At 39.8% G+C, this 22940-nt stretch overlaps 1 protein-coding gene across 3 annotated transcripts in view; it reads left to right on the top strand.

Moving 5' to 3' along the window:
• The window catches only part of Sec24b (SEC24 homolog B, COPII coat complex component), a 100559-nt gene that overhangs the window by 37938 nt on the left and 39681 nt on the right, over nt 1-22940 (top strand). For all 3 annotated transcript variants that reach the window (XM_045143570.1, XM_045143571.1, XR_006635754.1), the window contains exons 3-5: nt 3068-3241; nt 11334-11438; nt 22553-22633. In XM_045143570.1, the coding sequence (XP_044999505.1) occupies nt 3068-3241; nt 11334-11438; nt 22553-22633 (360 nt within the window). The remainder of the gene's footprint in view (nt 1-3067; nt 3242-11333; nt 11439-22552; nt 22634-22940) is intronic.

Below are 22940 nucleotides of genomic sequence, written 5' to 3'. Positions count from 1 at the left end.
CTATGTAGTCTCAGGGTGGCCTCAACCTCACAATGATCCTCCTACCTCTGCCTCCCAAGAGCTGGAATTACCACCACACCCAGCAGCCCTATTCTTTTTTGCCATAGGTTTTTAAGTTTTCTCTTGATAAGGTAACCTCTAACAATATTCCCTGTGTCTGTGTTTCTTTTACCTTGGGATGATTTTGCCTCTTAGTAGACACTTGTAATTTGAGGTGTCTCAAAGGCTGTGGTGGATCATGTATTTTATTCTTGAAGTCCAGCTGAGCATGGTTACATGTGTAATAAATAGGATATCTCATTAGAAAAGCAGGTAAGTGGCTGTCAACAGTGCAAAATGAGAGGGAGGCTCCCTTTCGAGCTGGGACCTGGACATGGTTCTCAGAGCTGGGGAACTCATCTCCATGGCTGACCAGCCCAGCAGGAGGTCACTGCCTCGGGAAGACATAAGTGGATCTGAGGCGTGTGCAAGCCCTGGGCTACCACTCTCTCTTCACCAGCACTGCCTGGCTTACCTTGGGATAAAGCTTGTGTTTTCTTAGCTTGGCTGGGGCTGTGTTTGGCTAACTCTTGTTCTTACTCTGCAGCTGCCCCACTCCTCCTTTTGCAAATTTCCAAAGGTATTCCCCTCTTTGGATTAGAATCTGGCTTTTCCTTTTTTTTTCCCTTAATATTTTTATTTATTTATTTGCTAGAAGAGAGACAGAGAGAATGGGTGTGCCAGGGCCTCCAGCTGCTGCTGCAAAAAAAAGTCCAGATGCATGGGCTACTGTGCATATGGCTTTACATGGGTACTGGGGAATTGAGCCCAGGTAGGTAGGCTTTGCAGGCAAGCACCTTAACCTCTGAACCATCTCTCCAGTCTCTTCAATTTGATTTTTCTTATCCTCACACTTACTCACTGAGTTACATAAAGCCACTTCCAGTCCACCATCTTTCCTGGAAGTCTGTCATGTTCGTTCTTTAACACCCAGTCTGATAGAGAAGAAAAATAGTAACTCGTGCTCATAAAAATATAGAACTTAATTATATAATTATGAATACATATTATTCAGCTAAATATATTAGTGATCAGTACGGATGACATGATCTCTTTGCCATTGCTCCCCACCCAAACCCAGCAGTCCTTTGGCTGTGTGCATTTGTATCTGTGCAGGTGGGCGTGGAGTCCAGAGGACAGCTTTGGGTGTTCTTTCGCTGGCACCATTTACCTTTTGTGAAACAGGGTACATAACTGACCTGGAACTTGCTAAGTAGGCTAGGCTGGCTGGTCAGCAAGCCTCAGGGGTCTGCCTGTGTCCTCCTCCCCAGTGCTGGAATTACAAATGCACAGCACCATGCCTGCCATTTTTAGGTGGATTCTGGGGATTGAACTCTGGCCCTCATGCTTGCAGTGCAAGTACTTGACTGAGCTGTCTTTCCAGCCCCAACTTCAGCAGTTTTGATTTAGAATATTATCAGTAATTTTAACCATTTCATGAAATACAGAATAACTTTAAAAAGAGGAGGAAAAATGAGAGAAGTGGGGCTGTCATTCATATTTAAGATTGTGGTAGAGAAGGCCAGGCATGGTGGCACACACCTTTAATTCCAGGACTTGGGAGGCAGAGGTAGGAGTGCCATTGGTTTGAGGCCACCCTGAGACTACATAGTGAATTCCATGTCAGCCTGGGCTAGAGTGAGACCCTAACTTGACCCCTCCCCCAAAAATGGTGTAGAGAAAAGGAAGTACTATATCGTGACCCACAGACTTTTAGTGTCTTGCCCCTGTTTTGTGCTGTAAACATCCAGGACTGCAGCATTAATTCAGCCATGCACATCATTTAGGGATAAATTGTGTTCCTGCCACATTAAGTCCAGGTGTCTGTTCTAATGGCACCCAACTCAGATTGTAAGTGTATTTGGAAACAGTCTTTAAAGAAGCATTCAGATCCAAGTGAAGTCATTAGGGAGGGCCCTAATCCAATCTGACTGGTGTTTTTATAAAAGGAGATTACATCACAGACATGAGAGCTTGTGAAATCACTCACAGGTAGAGGTGACCATCTGCAAAGCCTCAGTAAAAATTCACATTTGACAACTTGATCTCGGGCCTCTCTCCTTTAGCACTAGGAAAAAATACATTGCTGTTCTTTTCACACACACACACACACACACACACACACACACACGTGCAGCATATTATAGGATTGAGTACCCACTATTCATTGGTTTCCCTAAGTCACCATTGCATAGTACAATAATTTATAGCAGTGGGCATTAATTTATAAAGAAAACGTATTTGAGGTTTCCTTTGTCCAAAGAGGTGAGGAAGCTTTTTAAATGTTTTAAGAAAATTGACATTAAAATTATTTAAAAACTGCCAGGCATGGTGGTACATGCCTTTAATCCCAGCATTTACGAAGGAGAGGTAGGAGGATCACTGTGAGTTCAAGGCCGATTTGGGACTATACAGTGAATTCCACGTCAGCCTGAGCTACAATGAGACCCTACCTCGCAAAACCAAAAAGAAAGAAAAGAAAAAGAAAAAGTACTGATGGATCTTTTTAGTTTTTGAATAAATTATTTCTTTGCACCACTTTCTTTACAGATAAACCAGATAAATACAATGTCATATAAGTTTCTTTAAAACTTCTAATAAAGCTGGGTGTGGTGGTGCACATCTTTAATCCCAACATTCAGGGGGCAGAGGTAGGAGTATTGCTGTGAGTTCGAGGCCAGCCTGGAACTACAGAGTGAGTTCCAGGTCATCTTGGACTGAAGTAAGCCCCTATGTTAATAACAAACATACAAAACAAACAAACAAACAAACAAAATCTCCAAATAGGTTAGATTTTGTTAGTAAACTTGGTTTCTTTTTGGGGGGTGGGTGGGTTCGAGGTAGGGTCTCACTCTAGCCCAGGCTGACCTGAAATTCAGGGTGGCCTTGAACCATGGCAATTCTCCTACCTCTGCCTCCCAAGTACTGGGGTTAAAGGCATGTTCCACCACACCCAGCAGTAAACTTAATTTCTTTTAAAGTTATATTTCAAGTGTGTTGATATAGATGATTTTCTTTTGTTTTTTAGTTGCAGATTCCCCATCTTGTCCTGGTACACAAAATGTTCTTCCTCCCAAGTCCAGCTCGGTGGCCTCCACTGTGCTGTCCAGAGCTTCACCAGCAAGGCTGCCTCCTGCTGCAAGACACCCAGGTGAACCTGCGGCCTCAGCTTCCCAACCCTCAGAGCAAGTACAGTCACCAGGTATATGAGAAGCTAGCTGCTTTATGTATGTGCACACTCACATATATAAATAGCTGATTTGAAAAAGTCCACCTATATAATCATAATTTATAGCCTCCATGAAAATGATTTATAATCTCAATTCACACCTGATAGCTTTCTTTCTATTTATGATTAGGTGTTTTGCATTATTATGGTTAAAGTTTACATATCTTGTAGTTTGTCTTCACATTTGTTAAATTATGCAGTTTTTCATATGTCTACTTAAGTCTTTTTAGCCATTTTCATAACTAGTTTCTTCATGCTAAATTGTTAAGATTTAGTTATCCCTTTACACTGGGATACTGATTACTTTTATTTTTTTTAAAGTTGTTTTGTTTAAGGATATTATAGACTTTTTTTTTAATAAAGCAACCAAGATCCCCTTATGAGAAAACAACTAAGAGTCTCCCTGTGTTGTTTGATGATTCCTGTGCTTATCATTATTGTTAATAGAAGACAACTTTAACACAGATTTGTGAAATGAGAGATGTGAAGGTGTACCACACTTGTATCATTGATGTGATTAATTTAATATTCTTAAAGAAGTGACAGATGGTGAAAGTGTTGCTTGATCCTGTCTATTTATAATGTACTTTCACAAGTTTTCTTGGTTACTTTCTATCTGGCTAAAATTCTAAGATATTGATGTTACAGATTAATAAACTATGCTTTTCATTTGACTGGAGTTATATTTCCAGAGCAACTTGAAATATTTTAGGGACTGTACTTACTGTGTGATGACAGCTCTCGCTCTTGACTGTGAAGACCCTTCATTACATTCTGAAGCTCAGAAGAGGAAAAAGTGTCACCTATTTTTTGCTGGTTGCACAGCTTATGCCTGTTGAGGGTTGGTGTGGTGGGCAGGCCTTTCCATCGTTGATGAGGTTGTGTATGTGTTACTTGATTGTACAGGTAAACCAGCTGTAGCACACAGCCACTGGGGAGAGGGCATAGTATCTAGTGTTATATGCATTTGCCTTTGCAGTGAATGACCATAGGTGAATGGTACCTTTCGTGTATCTTTCTTCTTATATCAGTGGTGTCCTCAGAATTTTATGTCTTGTATCCTTTGGCCCCTTATATTTGCTCCTGCAAGGCTCTTTCTTCCTACATACTTTCTCTCTGATCATCTTTTCATACAAGTATTATTTTGTAAAGCACTTTGCCACATCACAATCACAATCTTTTCTTTCCTTCCTAGCAGATTTTAGGAAGAAGGAACTACTACTTATTGGGAACTGATGATGTTCCAGAAACTTGTATTTTTAATTTCATTCATCTCCATATTAATTACATGACATAGATATACCCCTGGTTCGCAGATGAAAGAAGTAAGATTCTCAAAAATTCTCAAAAGTAACTTGCCCAAGATTACAAGTTAGTAAGTAGAGCAGAAGACTTCTAATTCAAACCTCTCTATCTTGTGTTCCTGCTAAAATAAGGCTGGGTTTTGTTGTTGCCTGTTGACAAGCTTCACTTGCCTAAGCTCAGCCACTTGCTTAAGTAAAGGAAAAGCTAGAGCTATAGGTATGTAAATGTGTCATTTTCTTGCTCTTTCTTAAGTAGCAGGTTGCGTTTTGCTTTTGGACAGATCTAGTGTATACAGCCTGTTTATATGAGTCAGTGGCTTGGTTGTTGTGCAAGTTGTAGTGTGCATGAGTGAAGCTCGTCAAAGTTATGCAGTGAACCATCTGTATGGCTTATGCTGTGGGCCTGATAGACTACTAAAATATTAATGCAATCTGCTGCCCATATCCTTAGATTCAGTGTCTGCAGACTTGGTCAACCATGAACTGAAAATATCTAGAAATAAAAGCACCTGTACTGAACACATGCATTTTCCCTAAACAATACAGCATAACAACTATTGTCATAGTATTTACTTACATTAGGTAGTATATGCAATCTAGAGAGAATTTAAATTATATAGAAAAATGTGGATAGGTTATATGCAAATACTATTTTTAAATTTTTTATTTATTTTATTTATTTATTTGAGAGAGAAAGAGAGAGGATGGGCACGCCAGGGTCTTCAGCTGCTGCAAACTAACTCCAGAAGAATGTGCCACATTGTGCATATGGCTTATGTGGGTCCTGGGGAATCAAATCGGGGTTCTTTGGCTTTGCAGGCTAGTGTCTTACCTGCTAAGTCATCTCTCCAGCCCTGAAAATACTATTTTATAATAATCGTCTTAATTATGTATGGGTTTTCAGATCCCTTGGGGGGATCCTAGAACATATCTGTGACATATTAAGCGGCAACCAAACTTAAAATAGATGAGTAGTGGTGTCTTCCAGCTGTGCAGGCACCCTTGCTTACCTGCCCTCCTAATGCTGAACTTTGTTACTGGTTTTTAGAAGTGAAGCTTCACTTGTTTTCTTAACCATTCCCTACTGACCCTGTTTGATTTCCCCAGGACCCACGTAAGGCCAGACATACATCGTGTCATATACAACTGGAGTTGGTCTGTATGCAGTGGCAAGAGGCCCTGGCATGCCCATACTCTGAATTTCCCTCTCTACCTCACAAGAAAACCACTGAGCCATCTTCCCAGCCCCAATTATGTATAAGTTTCTAGTATTAATTTCTGTTCTTTTGGATTAAACTATATTATTATTATTATTACTATATAGGTTAATTCATAAATTTTGGTTTTGTTCATGAAAAAGTGTATTTTTACTGGAAATACATCTTTCAGTGAGGTGAATGGTCTGACCTCTCCCCAGTAGAGGTTTGTCCCTAGGTTGCACATGATTAGACTATGTTAAGGTTGAGATTAGCTTTACTACTGGTTTTCATCTTCATGCATACTGACTCTGGAAGAAATCATACAAGGCCACACAATATGCCATAAAGTTGTATCCTCCTCAGGCCACATAGGCTTTTATCTGTTTTGTCCAATGTATCTTGAAAAAAATCTGGTAATCCTAGACAGAATTTCATTTGTTTCTAGAAAGAGTGGTTTGGTAGCACATGCTTATAAGCCCAGCACTTCAAAGGTTGAAGCAGGAGAATAAGACATGGCTCAAAGGGTAGACCTTGTCTCAGAAAGAAAGAAAAACCAGGTATGGTGGTGCACGCCTGTAATCCCAGCACTTGGAAGGTAAAAGCAGGAGGATGAGGAGTCCAAGGCCAGCCTCAGCTACATAGCAAGTTTGAGACCTGCCTTGGATATATGAGCCCCTGTTGTGGGGGGAAAAAAAATAGGACTGGGGTTATAGCTCAGTAGTTAAGAGGGTGGCTGGTAAAGCCTAATTCCCCATCACCTATGTATAGTTACATGCAAAGTGATGTGTGCAGTGTGCCTCTGGCAATGGGAGGTAGAACCAAGAGAATCCAAAGCTCCTGCAGGAGGAGCAAAAGAGCCTGCCTCCAAGAAGGTGGAGTGTTGCCACTTCAGGGCTGTACTCTGAGCTCCACATGGATGCCGGGTGCCGTGGCAAGTGCGCTCATACACACAACTGAATAAAATAGGTTGGGAGCCGGGCGTGGTGGCGCATGCCTTTAATCCCAGCTCTCGGAAGGCGGAGGTAGGAGGATCACTGAGTTCGAGGCCACTCTGAGATTCCACAGTGAATTCCAGGTCAGCTGGGGCTACAGTGAGACCCTACCTCGAAAAACAAAAAAAAAAAAAAAAAAAAAAAAAGGTTGGGGATCTAATGGGAAGAAGAGTTTTAGTGGGAGTGAAGAAGGGGAAGACAGATTAATTGGGGGGAGTAGAATCAAATGCATTTTATGCTTTTATGAAGTTGTCAAAAATAATTTTTTAAACATGTTTTCGTTTATTTGAGACTCAGAGTGAGTATGGGCATACCAGAACCTCCTGCCATTGCAAATAAAGTCCAGTTATCTGTGCCACTTTGTGTATCTGGCTTTATGTGGGTATTGGGGAATCAAATCCAGGTCATCAGGCTTTGCATGCAATTGCCTTCAACCACTGAACCATCTCTCCAGCCCATAAATTAAATTTAAAATAACCTAAAAATTTTTTTCAAAGAATTAGCATTGGTTGCTAAGCACACTGGTATATGGTTAGGTTGTAGGAATATAATTTTTTTTTTCTGACTGATGACTTGTTGGAAGAATGTATCTGATCATTATTTTAAGTTAAATATACACAAAATTTTTTTATTTATTTATTGACAACTTCCATGATTGTAAACAATATCCTGTGGTAATGCCCTCCCTTTCCCCATTTTCCCATTTGAAACTCCACTCTCCATCATATCCCTGCCCCCTCTCAATCAATCTCTCTTTTATTTTGATGTCATGATCTTTTCTTCTTATTATGATTGTCTTGTGTAGGTAGTGTCAGGCACTGTGAGGTCATGGATATCCAGGCCATTTTGTGTCTGGAGGGAGCATGTTATCAAAAAATGTTTGTTTTTTTTTTTAAAGTTAGTGATATTAGCTAATATAACAGTATTTTTCAGGAACATAAATCTAAGCATTTGATTTATTTGACTTAATTGCTCACAACAACCTCTTGAGGTGGTAATTATTCCATCTTTCAGATTATTTTAAGTGAAAAGCAGAGAGATTAGGAACTTGGCTGAGGATATAAAACTTGGAAGTGGTTCAATCTAGAGTCCTAATTTTTGTCTATATTGCAACCTGCTTCTCTCTCCAATATGCCTTCTTTTTTTTTTTTTTTTTTTTGGCATTGTTTTCAGTAGATGCTGAAAAGCAGAGAATTCTTTGGCATTAGCAGTTGTGTTCTGAATATAAACAGAATTATTAAATTTATCCTTGCTCCTACCACCTCAACTTTCCATATTTCTTAATGAAGACTATTCTACTGCAAACCACTCCTCTCTAATATGCTTCACCAGTAATTGAGACATGTCTGTAAGAATAAAAGAAAGTATTAAGTTTGGGTGCCTTGACGAATCATTTAAGGAAGGAGAAAGCTTTCCTTTTAGCCTCAGAGGGCTCTTCATGCCTCAGTGCAGTGTTTCACAGTAAGGTTTGGGCAAGCTGGGGTCTGTGTCCTTTATGAACTGAAAGAAGACAGTTAGGGTGCTTTTGGGGGGTGGATAAGTTTTAGGAAAGAAATTAGTTATCTGCAAAAGGATTCCTATAAAGCTGTTATTTTGTGGGCGTGGTTGTGAAGTCTTCTATGTATACCTCTTTTTTTTGTTTTTTTGCTTGTTTGTGGTAGGGTCTTACTATCTCAGGCTGACCTGGAATTCACTATGTAGTCTCAGGGTAGTCTTGAACTCACAGCAATCCTCCTATCTCTGCCTCCTGAGTACTGGAATTAAGGGCATGTGCCACCATGCCCAGCCTTGTATACCTTCTTTGAAGATAAGCTTAGGAAGCGTAAAGGTTATTCAAAAGTCTAAACTCTTGAATTTATGTTTTTTTAAAAAAAGAACCTTTCGGGCTGGAGAGATGGCTTAGCGGTTAAGTGCTTGCCTGTGAAGCCTAAGGACCCCGGTTCGAGGCTCAGTTCCCCAGGTCCCACGTTAGCCAGATGCACAAGGGGGCGCACACGTCTGGAGTTCGTTTGCAGAGGCTGGAAGCCCTGGCGCGCCCATTCTCTCTCTCTCCCTCTGTCTTTCTCTCTGTGTCTGTCGCTCTCAAATAAATAAATTAAAAATGTTTTAAAAATTTAAAAAGAAAAAAAAAACCTTTCAAGAGGTTTAGTCTCTTAAGGCCAGCTTAATTTATTCCCAGCACAGATGCATCTAGGGAACGACGAATATACCTTGGATTAAGCCATCCCAGAGGATGTGTCTCCAGGAGAAGGTATTTCACTAGTGAGCAGCTAAATGTGACTGCTTTTTAGCATCACTCTGCCTACCCTTCCTGGCGGTCAGATCCAGGCCTTGTGCAGACTAGGCAAGTGCTCCCCTTCCAAGCTCCAGCTCCAGCCTCAGTAATCCAGAGTGGGATGGTTTACATGTTACTTTTTCGAGGGGTGAAAGTGGACTCAAGTCTGTAACGCTACCTTGCTTTCCCTACACTCCAAAAGAATTTAAGAACCAGAAATGGATGAGGAAAAATGGATATATTTATAGTTTGGCAAACTGGGAAGAGAGTTTCTCTTTGCTTTCCTGTGGCAATATTCTCCTTTTATTAATTGGGAGGGGTAGTTGCATACATTCGTATAGCTGTCATCTGAACTGTGAGAGTTTTTGAAAGAAGAGCCCTTTCCTGGAATCAGTACTTCAGGCTCTAAACATAGGTGTTCCCAAGACATTCTGATCCCTCAGTTTGTTTTCCAAGGGCTGCTGTTTGCACTGCTGTAGGGGGATATCCTTTTGAAAATACTGATGTCTCTTATTACATAGCTTTTCATTGTGTCTAGTCTGTGAAGTGTTCTTTCCCTCTTAGTTGATTAGATTCATGCCTTAGAAGCCTTGCATAAGACACAATGAATTAGAATATAGCACTCTCTCCCCCTTAGGTAGTGGTAAGTACCCTGTGTGCCTTTGCACAGTGGGTATCAGGATGGGCTCCAGGACTCTTCTCACCTCATAATTGAATCTTTTTTTATTCAGTAAATTTGTAGGAGAGGAAAATATTTACTGTATCTTCTTTGCATGCACAAATGTGTACTTTTCAAAGTATAGTGCTAATATGTTGGGAAAGTATGTCATTTGTAAACTGGTTCCCAAAGTGAAGAACTTCTTTGTTGAAACAACCTATTGATCTGTTTAATCATAAGTCTCTTAGTATATTTAACTTAAGAGGTACCAATTTTGTTTATTGTAATATATGATGAATTTGAGATGATAGTTACTGTATATTGTGTATTTTTAGGTTTTGTTTGTCTGTCTGTTTGTTGTTATTGTTTTGTTGTTGTTGTTGTTTGAGGTAGGGTCTTTCTGTAGCCAAGGCTGATCTGAAATTCACTACGTATTCTCAGGGTGGCCTTGAATTCACAGCCATCCTCCTACCTCTGCCTCCTGAGTGCTGGGATTAAAGGCGTGCGCCACCACGCCCAGCTGAATATTATATCTATATTGAAAAATGTTTCAACCAGACATGGTAGTTCCTTCTATAGTCACAGCACTTAGGAAGCTAAAGTAGGAGGATTGCTGCAGATTTGAGGCCAGCCTTGCCTACAGCATAAGACTGTCTAAAATTCAAAAACAATCTTAGCAAATCCAAGCAGAGTTCCCTGACTTTTTAGTACTAGTGGGAAGATCAAGGTATCACTTGTCTGCAGACTAACCTTGATCTCTTCTGCACTCAGATTTTACTTACTAAGAGGTTTTTTTCTTACACTAGAGGTAAGTTATATTTACCCATGGCAATCAGCAAGGTCACCTGAAAGCAGTGAGCAGAGTGTTGGAGGCTGATAGGTGGTTTGAATTAGGGCGTCTGCCATGTGCTTCCAGTATTAGGAAATGTTCTTGGAAAGCCCAGTTCTGGTCGAAGGGAATAATACTAGTACCAGTTAGTGACATGTCTGTTCCATGGTGTCTCCTGCTGTTGTACCTCAGGCTTAGACTTGGTCTTATTTCACACCCACATGTAGGCAGTAGAATGACATTGATGTGACTGGGATCTCATTTCAGGAAATCTACTCTATTATTGTCACACCTGTAAGACCACAGTATCTCCTGTGAGCAGAGAACTGTTCTGAGCACAGTTCTTTAACTGTCATTCTTTTCCGTTACTGGAACTGAGCTAATTTCAGGGTGGCATTAGCAGGAGGAAGGAACCTAGTACCTGCATGTGTTCTGTACACTGTACAAATTCAGTTCAGTAGAAATGATTACTGCTCACCAGGAAAGCATAGTCTCAAAGAATGTGTACTTCACTGATCTCACGGTCAACGAAGGTAAATGTGCACAAAGTTCAGAAACATTCCCTGAGTGTTGTTTAAGGGTCCAAATATCAGTGGTGTAATACATGGTACTTTCTTCATGCTTAAACCAGTTCATATTAAAATTGCTTTTACTAAACTGCTTTGCATAAATTTCCTAGTGGTTCTAGTTTTGATACCAAATTTGCTAATATTAATATGCATGCTGGGATGTTCTTTGCAATGTCACAGTTTTACTTCTCACCTATCCTGTTGGTTTGACTGTTATGTTTGTGCTTTCCACTTTACAGGCATGCAGTATGGTGAATATGTTAATAATCAAGCTAGCTCCACACCAACTCCCTTGTCATCAACTTCCGATGATGAGGAAGAGGAGGAGGAGGATGAGGAAGCAGGTCTGCTTTAGCTTTACACCAGTTTTTGATCTTTGCCTATTCAAGCTCTCTCTTATTCTAAACTTTAAAAAAAAAAAAGTATCCTAAGATTTAGCATGATGAACCTGCTTGATTTGAGTTATGGCGAGGGGTCACTTGAAGCGGTGTGTGTCAACAGAACACATCTCATGTAATGGTGGAGTGTTCCCATGGAGCATACAGAGAAATAAATCCTAACTAAAGCTTTTGCTAATTGCTGTAGCATCCTTTAGGATGATGTTTTTGGCTTTGCATGCTAGTCTAGATTAATTAAAAGTAGGTGCTCTTGGTCCCTCTTGCCATGTGCTGAGAAGACCCAGGACTTAGTTATTTTCCTACTCATGAATAAAAAGTGCATGTCACGTTGACTGAAGAAGCTGTACATATGGTTGTATGACACAGCCTCTGTAGTATCTTTTTAAGCTTTTATAAATAGAACACTGGTAAACTGAACAGTTCAGTTCCTTCATTAATTAAACAGTTTAAGACTAAAAACAAAGAAGTAGTGATCTTTCAGGTTATGTGTGACCATAATTCACCTCTGATTTTTATTATTGATGGCAGGATTTGCTATCATTTATTCAGTGAAAAGTTGCTATTTTCTGTGAATTTTTAAATTTATTATTATTAATTCTTTGTTTGTTTATTTTTGTTTTTCAAGGTAGCATCTCACTGTAGCCCAAGCTGACCTAGAATCACCATGTAGTCTCAGGGTGGCCTTGAACTCACAGTGATCCTCCCACCTCTGCCTCCCAAGTGCTGGGATTAAAGGCATGCACCACCATGCTGGCTCAACCTGTTAATTTTTTAAATATTCAAATCCTTATACATGATTAATGGGGGGGGGTAAAAGTAGGAGGTGCTAGATAGGAAGTAATTTTTTATTATACAAAATACATATGGTCATGAATGAGTCTAATAATGGTACCACACTGGCTGTATTTGCTGAATACAAAACTAATTAATAAAAATAAATAAATAAAAAACAAAATACTTATGGGACTGGGAGATGCCTCAGTGGGGAAAAGTGCTTACCTTTCATGCATGAGGACCTGAGTTTGGGTTCCTAGTATCTATGTAAAAGCCAGGCATGAAATGTGCACCTATGATCCCAGCCCTAGGAAGGCTGAGATAGGTGGGTCTCTAGCTAGTCTAACCGCATTGGTGAGCTCTAGTTCAGTAAGAGACCATGTCTCAAAAAGTAAGGTAAAGAGCAGTTGAGGACGGCTCTCACTATCAACCTGTTGCCTTCTCACGTATCCCTCACACACATATGCAACCATATATGTGTGTATGTGTGTGTGTGTGTATATAATATATATACATATATATGTTCATGTATCAGAAATATTTGGTAATTTTTAATATAATTCCAAATTTATAGAAAGGTTGCAAAGAGATTAAAAGAAACTCCCATTTATATTTTGTCCAGGTAAACCATTGACATGATTAGTCTCTATATATTTTCCCCCTTATCTGGAAGTAAACTGAGACATGAACTTTACCCATAAATAGTATGTATTTCCTAGTTACACAGATAATAATTTTTAGGAAATTGAACACTGATGAAATAATCATATTGTTATATTCAAACCTTAGTAATTGTCCCAGTTTCTTTTTTGTGGCTGTTTTCATGACCCAGGCACAAGTCCATTAGAGTGCATTGAATTTAGACTCCCTCTGTGTAGACTAGTTACTTAGCCTTTCTTCACCTTGACACATTCAGAGAATCCAGGCCAGTTATTTTGTAAAGCATTCCTCAATGTGTATTTAGCTAATGTTTCTTAATGACTAGAGCACATATTTTTTGTTGTTGTTGTTTTGAGGCAGGATCTCATATGGCCCAGGCTGGTCTTGAACTCACGGTGCAGCTTAGGCTGGCCTTGAACTGATCCCCCAAGGGCTGGAATTGCTCCGGGCATGCATTTTGAAGATTTCTAAAGCACTGTTGTGTTCTAGGTCCTGCCCACTGATGGCAGGCAATGTTAATGTGTTCCTATTTGATAACATTATAGCTTTTCTGATAATTCTGCTAAGATATTTACCAGTTTACAAACCACCAATACCTTGAAATTAATGAATTTTTTTGTTTATTTTTATTTATTTATTTGAAAGTGACAGGCAGCAGGCATGGTGGTGCACACCTTTAATCCCAGCACTTGGGAGGCAGAGGTGGGAGGATCACTGTGAGTTCAAGGCCACCCTGAGACTCCATAGTGAATTCCAGGTCAGCCTGACCTAGAGTGAAACCCTACCTCAAACAAACAAACGAACAAAGAAAAGAAAAAGAAAGTGACAGACAGAGAAAGAGGCAGAGAGAGAGAAAGAGACAGAGGCGTGCCAGGGCCTCCAGCCATTGCAAACAAATTCCCTTGTGCATCTGACTAACGTGGGTCCTAGGGAATCAAGCCTTGAACCGGGGTCCTTAGGCTTCACAGGCAAGCACTTAACTGCTAAGCCATCTCTCCAGCCCTTAATGAATAATTTGTGGAAAGATTTTTTAAGGTGTGCAAGTGTCCTTTTATTATTATTATTTTTTTTTTTTTAATTTTGGGTTTTTTGAGGAGGGTCTCACTCTAACCCTGGCTGACGTTGGATCACTATGTAGTCTCAGGGTGGCCTCAAACCACGGTGATCTTCCTGACTATGCCTCCCAAGTGCTAGGATTAAAGGTGTGCGCACCATGCCCGGCTTATTGAAGCCTTTACTTAATGATTATTAATTTTCTCCAAGCATTAAGGATTCTGTGCTTTCTTGTTTCTTTTTTTTAAAATTATTTATTTATTTGAGAGCGACAGACACAGAGAGAAAGATAGAGGGAGAGAGAGAGAATGGGCGCGCCAGGGCTTCCAGCCTCTACACACAAACTCCAGACGCATGTGGCCCCTTGTGCATCTGGCTAATGTGGGTCGTCCTGGGGAATTGAGCCTCGAACTGGGGTCCTTAGGCTTCACAGGCAAGCGCTTAACCGCTAAGCCATCTCTCCAGCCCTCTTGTTTCTTTTTGAGGCAGGTGAGCTTTCTTTGGTCTGTTCTTCCCCTTTCCTCAAATTATTTATTTGAGAGAGAGAATGGGCACACCAAGGCCTCTTGCCACTGCCAACAAACTACAGACACATGGCACCACGTTTTGTATCTGGCTTTACATGGACACTGAGGAATCAAAACCAGGCCATCAGACTTTGAAAATAAGTGTCTTTAACCGCTGAGCTATCTTTCAGCTCTTTTCCCCAGATTTTAATTCTTTTTTCCTCCATTTCTTCGTTGAAGCTGTGACATAGAGCCAGTAAAAGAGTGAAGGGGAATTCTTCCCAAGTGCATTCACATGTGTCCTCATACAATAAGAGGGTATCATCATTCTTATTGTCTCAGGAATAAAGAGTAAATTTTGTGTCTAGGCTTGTATCCCATCTCAATATACCTCATTAGTATATACTAATGTACAAACCTGAAAAAATTTAAAATCTGAAATATGTCTGGTATCCTGTATTTTGGATAAGAAGTATTCAACCTGTATTTTGGTTCTGTGAAGATCAATACAGTAAATCTGGGTGTTGTAGCACACACCTATACTCCCAGCATTCGGGAGGCAGATGTAGCAAGATCACTGTGAGTTCGAGGCCACCCTGAGACTATAGAGTGAATTCCAGGTCAGCCTGGGCTAGAGCAAAACCCTACCAAAAAAAAAAAAAAAAAAAAGATCAATATAGTAGCATGGCATCTGGCCTCCAAATACTTTGGGGGAAGCAAAAATGATACATGATTATAGTGTAATTTGAAAATATGGTCATTCAGCTTTTAAAATACAACCTTATTTAGGAGAGGAAATTGTTTCCCATAGTTATGTGGAAGATTTCACAAAAGATTTGGAATTTGAAGGATGAGTAGAATTAAGCCATGTGGAGAAAGAAAATACATAGTCTAACAGACCACCCTGTGCTGTGCAGAAGCACAAGGGCCAAGCCTGTGTTGGGTGATGAGGAGTTTAGGGTGACTGCATCGTCAGAGGCACAGGTACGCGGCTAAAAGGCAAGCATAAGCCAAAATTTAGATTCCTTTATGGCAGTGTGAAGATATTTAGAATTGCTTTAGAATGGTGGTGACTTTAAGATAAATAAATAAAAATTAAAGTTGGAGAGGTGGCTTAGCAGTTAAGGCACTTGCCTGTGAAGTCTAAGGACTTCTGTTCAAATCCTCCAGATTCCATGTAGCTAGATGCAACAGTGACACAAGCATGCAATGTCACACATGCCTACAAGAGGGTGCATGTATATGGAGTTCGTTCATAGCCACCGAAAGGTCCTGGAGCACCCATTCTCTCTTTCTCTCTCTCTTTCTCTCTCTCTGTTGTGCTCTCAAAATAAAAAGAAAGAAAGAAAGAAAGAATGGTGGTGATTTTAGTGGAGGTATTTTTAGCATGTTCAGAATGCCAGCATAAACGTTTTATAATGTTTTGTGTGTGCACAGGCACACACATGCACATTTAATACAATTTTGACTGGTGAGGGCAGTGATCCCATGATTCAATTAGAATGCATTATTTTAAGCTGTTAGTTTTATCAAAGTTTGACAGTGTTGACTCTGTTATTTAGTCTTTGTGGGTCATCAGAGTTTGTAACAAATATCATTGCTTTGATATTTTGACAAGTTCTTTACTTATGAAAGGTCTTTACTTATGAAAGTTAATTTTAAAGCAAACTAGCAGTTTTAAATAAACCACTACACAAAATTGTATATTGTAGCTAGGCATGGTGGCGCACACCTTTAATGCCAGCACTGGGAGGCAGAAGTAGGAGGATCATTGTGAATTTGAGGCCAGCCTGAGACTACATAGCTAATTCCATCCAGGTCAACCTGGGCTAGAAAGCGAGACTCTACCTCAAGAAACCAGTAATAATAATAATAATAATCGTGTATTATAATTTCTATCAAATTAGTAAAGTTTGTAACTATGACATCATTAAAATAGGCAGTAATTCCAATATGCCCATTTGATTTAACATGAAAGACTTCAGCTTCATAATTAAGTAGTATGATCTTGAAATAATTTAATATTATAAATAATCTTTATCTTTGGGCTTATTTTCAAGAATAATTCTATTTATTTATTATTTATGAGTGAGAGAAAGAAGCAGACACAGAGGGAATGAATATGGGTGTGCCAGGGCCTTCTGACACTGCAGACGAACTACAGATGCATACACCACCTTGGGTATCTGGCTTTACATGGGTACTGGGAATTGAATTTGGATCCTTAGGTTTTGCAGGTATGCACTGTAATCACTGAGCAATCTCTTCAGGCCAAGAATGATTTTTTTTTTTTTTTTGAGGGAGGGTCTCACTCTAGCTCAGGCTGACCTGGAATTCACTATGTAGTTTCAGGGTGGCCTAAAACTCACTGTGATCCTCCTACCTCTGCCTCCCAAGTGCTGGGATTAAAGGCATGTACCATCACACCCAGTTCCAAGAATGATTCTTAATATTTATATTTAAAACTTCTTGCTCATATAGCATACCATATATAGCATTTTATAGCAGCATCATTGAGATAGAGCTCATCATAAAATTCCCTTATTTAAATTATATAGCTCAGCAGTGTTTAATATTTTTTTCAATAAATTTTATTTATTTGAGAGAGCAAGAGATAAAGAGTGGGGGAGAGGGAAAGAGAATGGGCATGCCAGGACCTCCAACCACTGCTAACAAACTCCAGACACATGTACCACCTTGTGCATCTGGCTTAATGGGTCCTGGGGAATTGAACCAAGGTCCTTTGGCTTTGCAGGCAAATGCCTTAACCACTAAGCCATCTCTCCAGCCCAGCAGTGTTTAACATTTTATTACTTTGTCAGTCATCACTATTCTAGAATAACTTCATCACCCCAAAGTAGAAACCTCCTTTCTTTTAGCAGTCACTTCCCATTCTGCCCTCCCAGAGCTACGCAAAGCTCAGACAACCACTTCTAGTTTTGTGACTGGCTTCCTTCTCTCAGCACAGTGTTTTCAAGGTTCATCCATGTTGTGCATGACATATACTATTTCATCTCTCTCTCTCTCTCTCTTTCTTTACCTCCCTCCCTCCCTCCCTCCCTCCCTCCCTCTCTCTCTTTCTTTCTTTCTTTCTTTCTTTTATAGATAGGGTCTTGGTCTAGCCCAATGTGACCTATCCACTATGTAGTCTCAGGCTGGCCTTGAACTCACAGCAGTCCTCCTACCTCTGCTTCCTGAGTGCTGGGATTAAAAGCGTGCACCTTCACTCACGCCTTGTTCATTTCTTCTTATTACTGAAAAACTACCACAGCATATATATGCATCACCTTTTAATTGTCTATGAGTTGGTGAAAATTTGAATGGCTTCCATCTTTGCTTTGTAACAAATCATGCTACTATGAACATTTATCAGTAAGTTTGTGTAGGTTTGTTTTCATTTATCTTGTGAATTTCTGGGTCATATGGCAACAACGTATTCAACATTTTTGTAAAGTAGCTCTCTATTTCAGTTCCATGAAGAGTTCTAATTTCTCTATATTCTTACCAAAAGAATTATTAGTAGCCTTTCTGGTTGTAAGTATGTTACTGGATATGAAAACAATATCTCAGTTTGGATGCTCATTTTTCTTTTTAAATTTTATTTATTTATTTGAGAGAGCAAGAGAGAGAATGGGTGCACCAAGGCCTTCAGCCTCTGCAAACAAATTCTAGAAGCATACCCCACCTTGTTCATCTAGCTTATGTGGGTCCTGGGGAATTGAACCTGGGTCTTTTGTCTTTGCACACAAGCCCCTTAATTGTTAAGCCATCCCTCCAGCCCTGTTGTTCATTTTTCTAATAGCTAGTAATGTTGGACATCTGTTCATGTGCTTAATGCCTTTTTTTAAAAAATATTTTTAATTAATTAATTTATTTGAGAGCGACAGACACAGAGAGAAAGACAGATAGAGGGAGAGAGAGAGAATGGGTGCGCCAGGGCTTCCAGCCTCTGCAAACGAACTCCAGACGCGTGCACCCCCTTGTGCATCTGGCTAACGTGGGACCTGGGGAACCGAGCCTCGAACCAGGCTACTTAGGCTTCACAGGCAAGCGCTTAACTGCTAAGCCATCTCTCCAGCCCTTAATGCCTTTTTTTTAATCTTTGAAGAAACATCTTTTCCCATTTTTAATTTGGTTATCTTTGTTATTAAGTGTTCTTACACCCTTAATGGACATATGGTTTGCAAATACTTTATTCTATCCTTATTTTCCTGACTTTCTTGGTAGTAACTTTTAAAGCTCAATTTAATTATTTTACTTTTCAAAAAAGGTTTATTTATTGATAATTTATTTGCAAGGAGAGAGAGAAAAGGAGAAAGAATGGGTGTGCCAGGGCCTCCTGCCCCTGCAAATGAATTCCAAACACCTGCACCATCAGGCTTTCCAAGCATGCACCCTTTAACTGCTGAGCCATCTCTCCAACCCTTATTGTTTTTCAGTTACTTCTTCCTCTGATAAATATTTCATAATTTGTTGCCAAACTATGTGTATCCAACTTTCTGACAGCTTGACTTGATGTCATCTGCAAATGTGTTGGGCCTTCTGCATAGCTCTTTAGAACCCATGTGCAGCCCAGCCACAGGTTGGACACACCAGGAGCCAAAGACCATGGAGGTTTATGTATTGTTTATGGTCTTACAGAGTTTTGAGACATTGAGACCTGCTATACATTTTGTGTTAGTTCTAGTGTTATAAGGAGAGGTTCCAGCTTCGTTCTTTTTTATGTAATATCTCGTTGTTCTGGTACAATTCTTTTTTTTATTTACTTATTTGAGAGTGACAGAGAGAGGAAGAGGCAGGTAGAGAAAGAAAGAAAGAGCGTGCCAGGGCCTTCAGCCACTGCAAACGAACTCCAGACACATGCACCCCCTTGTGCATCTGGCTAACGTGGAACCTGGGAAATCAAGCCTCAGACCAGGGTCATTAGACTTCACAGGCAAGCATTTAACCACTAAGCCATCTCTCCAGCCCTCTGGTACCATTCTTGAAGGGAAAGTGCTTCTTTACAGTCTTGGTAGGTTGGGGTTTTGCGGGAAAATTCAAATCCTGTGCAGCTAACCATTTTAAGGCACATGATTGAGAGGCATTTACTCCTCCAGTCATGTGCCATCACTTACTCTGTCTCACCTTGTCAGTGTTCTCAGCTGGATGGAGCTACATTGACAGAGAACCCATTAAGCCCTATCTCTCATTTTACCCCCCCACCTTCAACCCATTATAGCCACTAATCTACTTGCTGACTTGATAAGATTTATCTGTTCCAAGTGTTCACCAACCACAGGCATGTTTTTATTTCCTTCTATATAATTTTTATTTAGATGTGTTTTCTGCATCTATATAGAAACATATCTAAATACAAGCTGTGTCTTTATTACAAAAAAAAATTATCTATTCTGGACAGTAAAGCCATAAAATATGTTGCTTTTTGTGCCTGGCTTTTTTCACTTAGCATGTTTTCAAGTTTCAGTCATAATTGTACCAACCTGAGAGTACTTCATTCCTTTTTATGACTCAATAATAGTCCATTGTCTCAAATTTCCCACATTTTGTGCAGATGCTTGTGTTGGTGATTATTTGAGTTTAAGTATGTTTGGATTTGTCTCTTTTGAGACAAAGTCTTGTTAAATAGCCCAGGCTGACATCACACTTGAGGCAATCCTCCTGCCACAGTATCCTGAGTGCTGGGATTACAGGCATGTGCCACCACACTTGGCTTGAGCTGTACTATTTTTAACAATATTACAGCAAAACTATGTGTGAGTGTGTGTGCATGTGTGTGTGTATCACTAGGAAGCCCATGCTTAGACTCAAGATCATCCTTTCTGCCTCAATCTTTCAAATACTAGGATTATAGATGTGTGCCACCATGCCGAGCACCAAGAGACTTTTGTCTACAAACCAGTATTCTGCTTTAGTTATAAATTTACAGATAGGAGGACAAAAGAGAAGAACCTCTCCCATTCTTTTTTTTTTGGTTTTTCGAGGTAGGGTCTCACTCTAGCTCAGGCTGACCTGGAATTCACTGTGTAGTCTCAGGGTGGTCTGTGATCCTCCTACCTCTGCCTTCTGAGTGCTGGGATTAAAGGTGTGCACCACCACGCCTGGCTGTCTTCTCATTTTTTATTGAGACTCTTCTCAGTTTTCTGTTTATCACAAAGAAAGTATGTAGTAAATATAATTCTTCATCTGTTACTTATTTTATAGCCCTCTTACTTTGTAGGAGGCTCTCTCATTTAAGCTTCATAAGAACACTAAAAAGAAACTTAGAACATCTAAAAATGTATTCATTTTGTAGAAAACAGTATTAACTATTGGATAACTCATTCAGTGTTACATAGCAAGTACAGGATAGTTTCTGGTGTACCCATGGTCATGGGTTCATTGTGGTCTTTGTTAAGAACATAATGTTCCTACACAAATAACTGTGGCTAATGCCCTTAGTTGATACAACCAGTTTTCATGGTTGTCTGAAGTTAGCTAATGAAGGGTAATTCACACACACATTCTTTTTACATTACATTTGCAAACCAACATAAAATATAATTTAAGCCCTGATTGTAATGTTGATGTTACATACCAGAGATAACTTTTGCACCAGAGAACTTTGTCACTTTGAAACTTTTTGGTCTCAAGAGGGGTATGCACTTTCTATTTTATGTATTATCTTATACTCTAGGATATCTACCCAAGATAATTTTAGATTCACAATAAAATATTTACTGAGTGAAGCTGGCCGTGGTGGCACACGCCTTTAATCCCAGCACTCGGGAGGCAGAGGTAGGAGATTGCTGTAAGGTCGAGGCCACCCTGAGAATTCAGAGTGAATTCCAGGTCAGCCTGGGCTAGAGTGAGACCCTACCTCAAAAAAAACAAATATATATGTATGTATGTATGTATGTATATTTCTTTCATTCACATAATATTTATATATTAATATATATTGAGTGAATGAAAGAAATATATTTTATCTACTATAGTATATATACTATACTTATACTATATGTCTTGTCACCAGATTTCATCATAAATTGCCACTCAACTTTTTTCCTACTCTTACAGGTTTTTAAAAAAAACTGCATATGGTGTATGTGTGCCTGTGTGTGTGTATGGGCACACCAGGGTCTCTTGCCACTGCAATGGAACATCCATGTGGCTTTATGTAGGTGGCTGGGGAATTGATCCCAGGCTGACAAGCTTTGCAAGCAAGTGCCCTTAACCACTGAGCCATCTCCCCAGCCCCTAATCTTACAGATTTTGAATGGATGCAAACAATTAAAGTTCTTAGTCTAATACCTATATTTGTTAGTGTGGCTTTCTCTTGCATTCCCTCATTAAATGTGTTGGGCATAAAACAACATTAAAATGCTAGAAATAACCCAGGCCACAGACTTTATCTTTTATGAGTGTCTCAAACAACTTTGTCTGTTATAAAAGTGATTGCTATTTAACTGGCTCTAAATATCCTAATACTAATGAAGTGTTTTTAATGATTTGAGATTTGCTAGATGTAATCTTTTAGGTATGATTATATCAGCACTTCTGTCAACCCAAAATTTATATTTGACTGTTTTTATAGTTTGATATTTATTCTCAAAGTTAATGTGTTCAACTGAATTTTATTCCACTTATCAGCTTTATGTTTACCCCACACTTACTCACTAGTCTTACTTTAAAATTTCAGTGTGTTTTAAATATCAGTCATGTTAGCATTTTACTGGAGTCAGAAATTTTCCTGGTTCAAAAAAAAATTTGTAGGAGGCTGCAAAGATGGCTTAGCAGATAAGATGCTTGCCTGCAAAGCCTAAGGACTCCAGGTCCCACATAAGTCAGATGCACATGGTGGCACATGGATCTGGAGTGCATTTGCAGTGGCTAAAAGCCCTGGCACACCCATTCTCTCTCTCCCCTCCCTGCCTCCCTCTGTCTCTCTCTCTTTCTCTCTCTCAAATAAATAAAAATAAATTTAAAAAAAATAGAAAATATCTTTATCACAGCTTTATCACAACACCTGCTGTGAGATGGCCGTGTGGTTGTTTTGAACTTAGTACGTGTTTGGCTTCCTTTCAGGGGTGGACAGCTCTTCTACCACAAGCAGCGCTTCACCTGTGCCCAACAGTTATGACGCCCTGGAAGGAGGCTGCTACCCAGGTACTGTGTTTTAAATTCATTTCTACCTAAATTATAGCTAATCTGCACCCTGCTTTTTGTTTTTTTTCGAGGTAGGTTCTCATCTAGCTCAGGCTGGCCTGGTACTCACTCAGTAGTCCCAGGCTGGCCTGAACTCACAGCAGTCCTCTTACCTCTGCCTCCTGAGTGCTGCACCACCACACCCAGCCAGACTGCATCTTTTTTTGTATTTATTTTTTGTTCATTTTTATTTATTTAGTTGAGAGCTACAGAGAGAGAGAGAGAGAGAGAGAGAGAGAGAGAGAGAGAGAATGGTGTGCCAGAGCCT

Source organism: Jaculus jaculus, chromosome 2 (genome assembly GCF_020740685.1).
Source record: "Jaculus jaculus isolate mJacJac1 chromosome 2, mJacJac1.mat.Y.cur, whole genome shotgun sequence".
NCBI classification, from domain to species: Eukaryota; Metazoa; Chordata; class Mammalia; order Rodentia; family Dipodidae; genus Jaculus; species Jaculus jaculus.
This window is presented reverse-complemented; position numbering and strand designations above follow the sequence as displayed.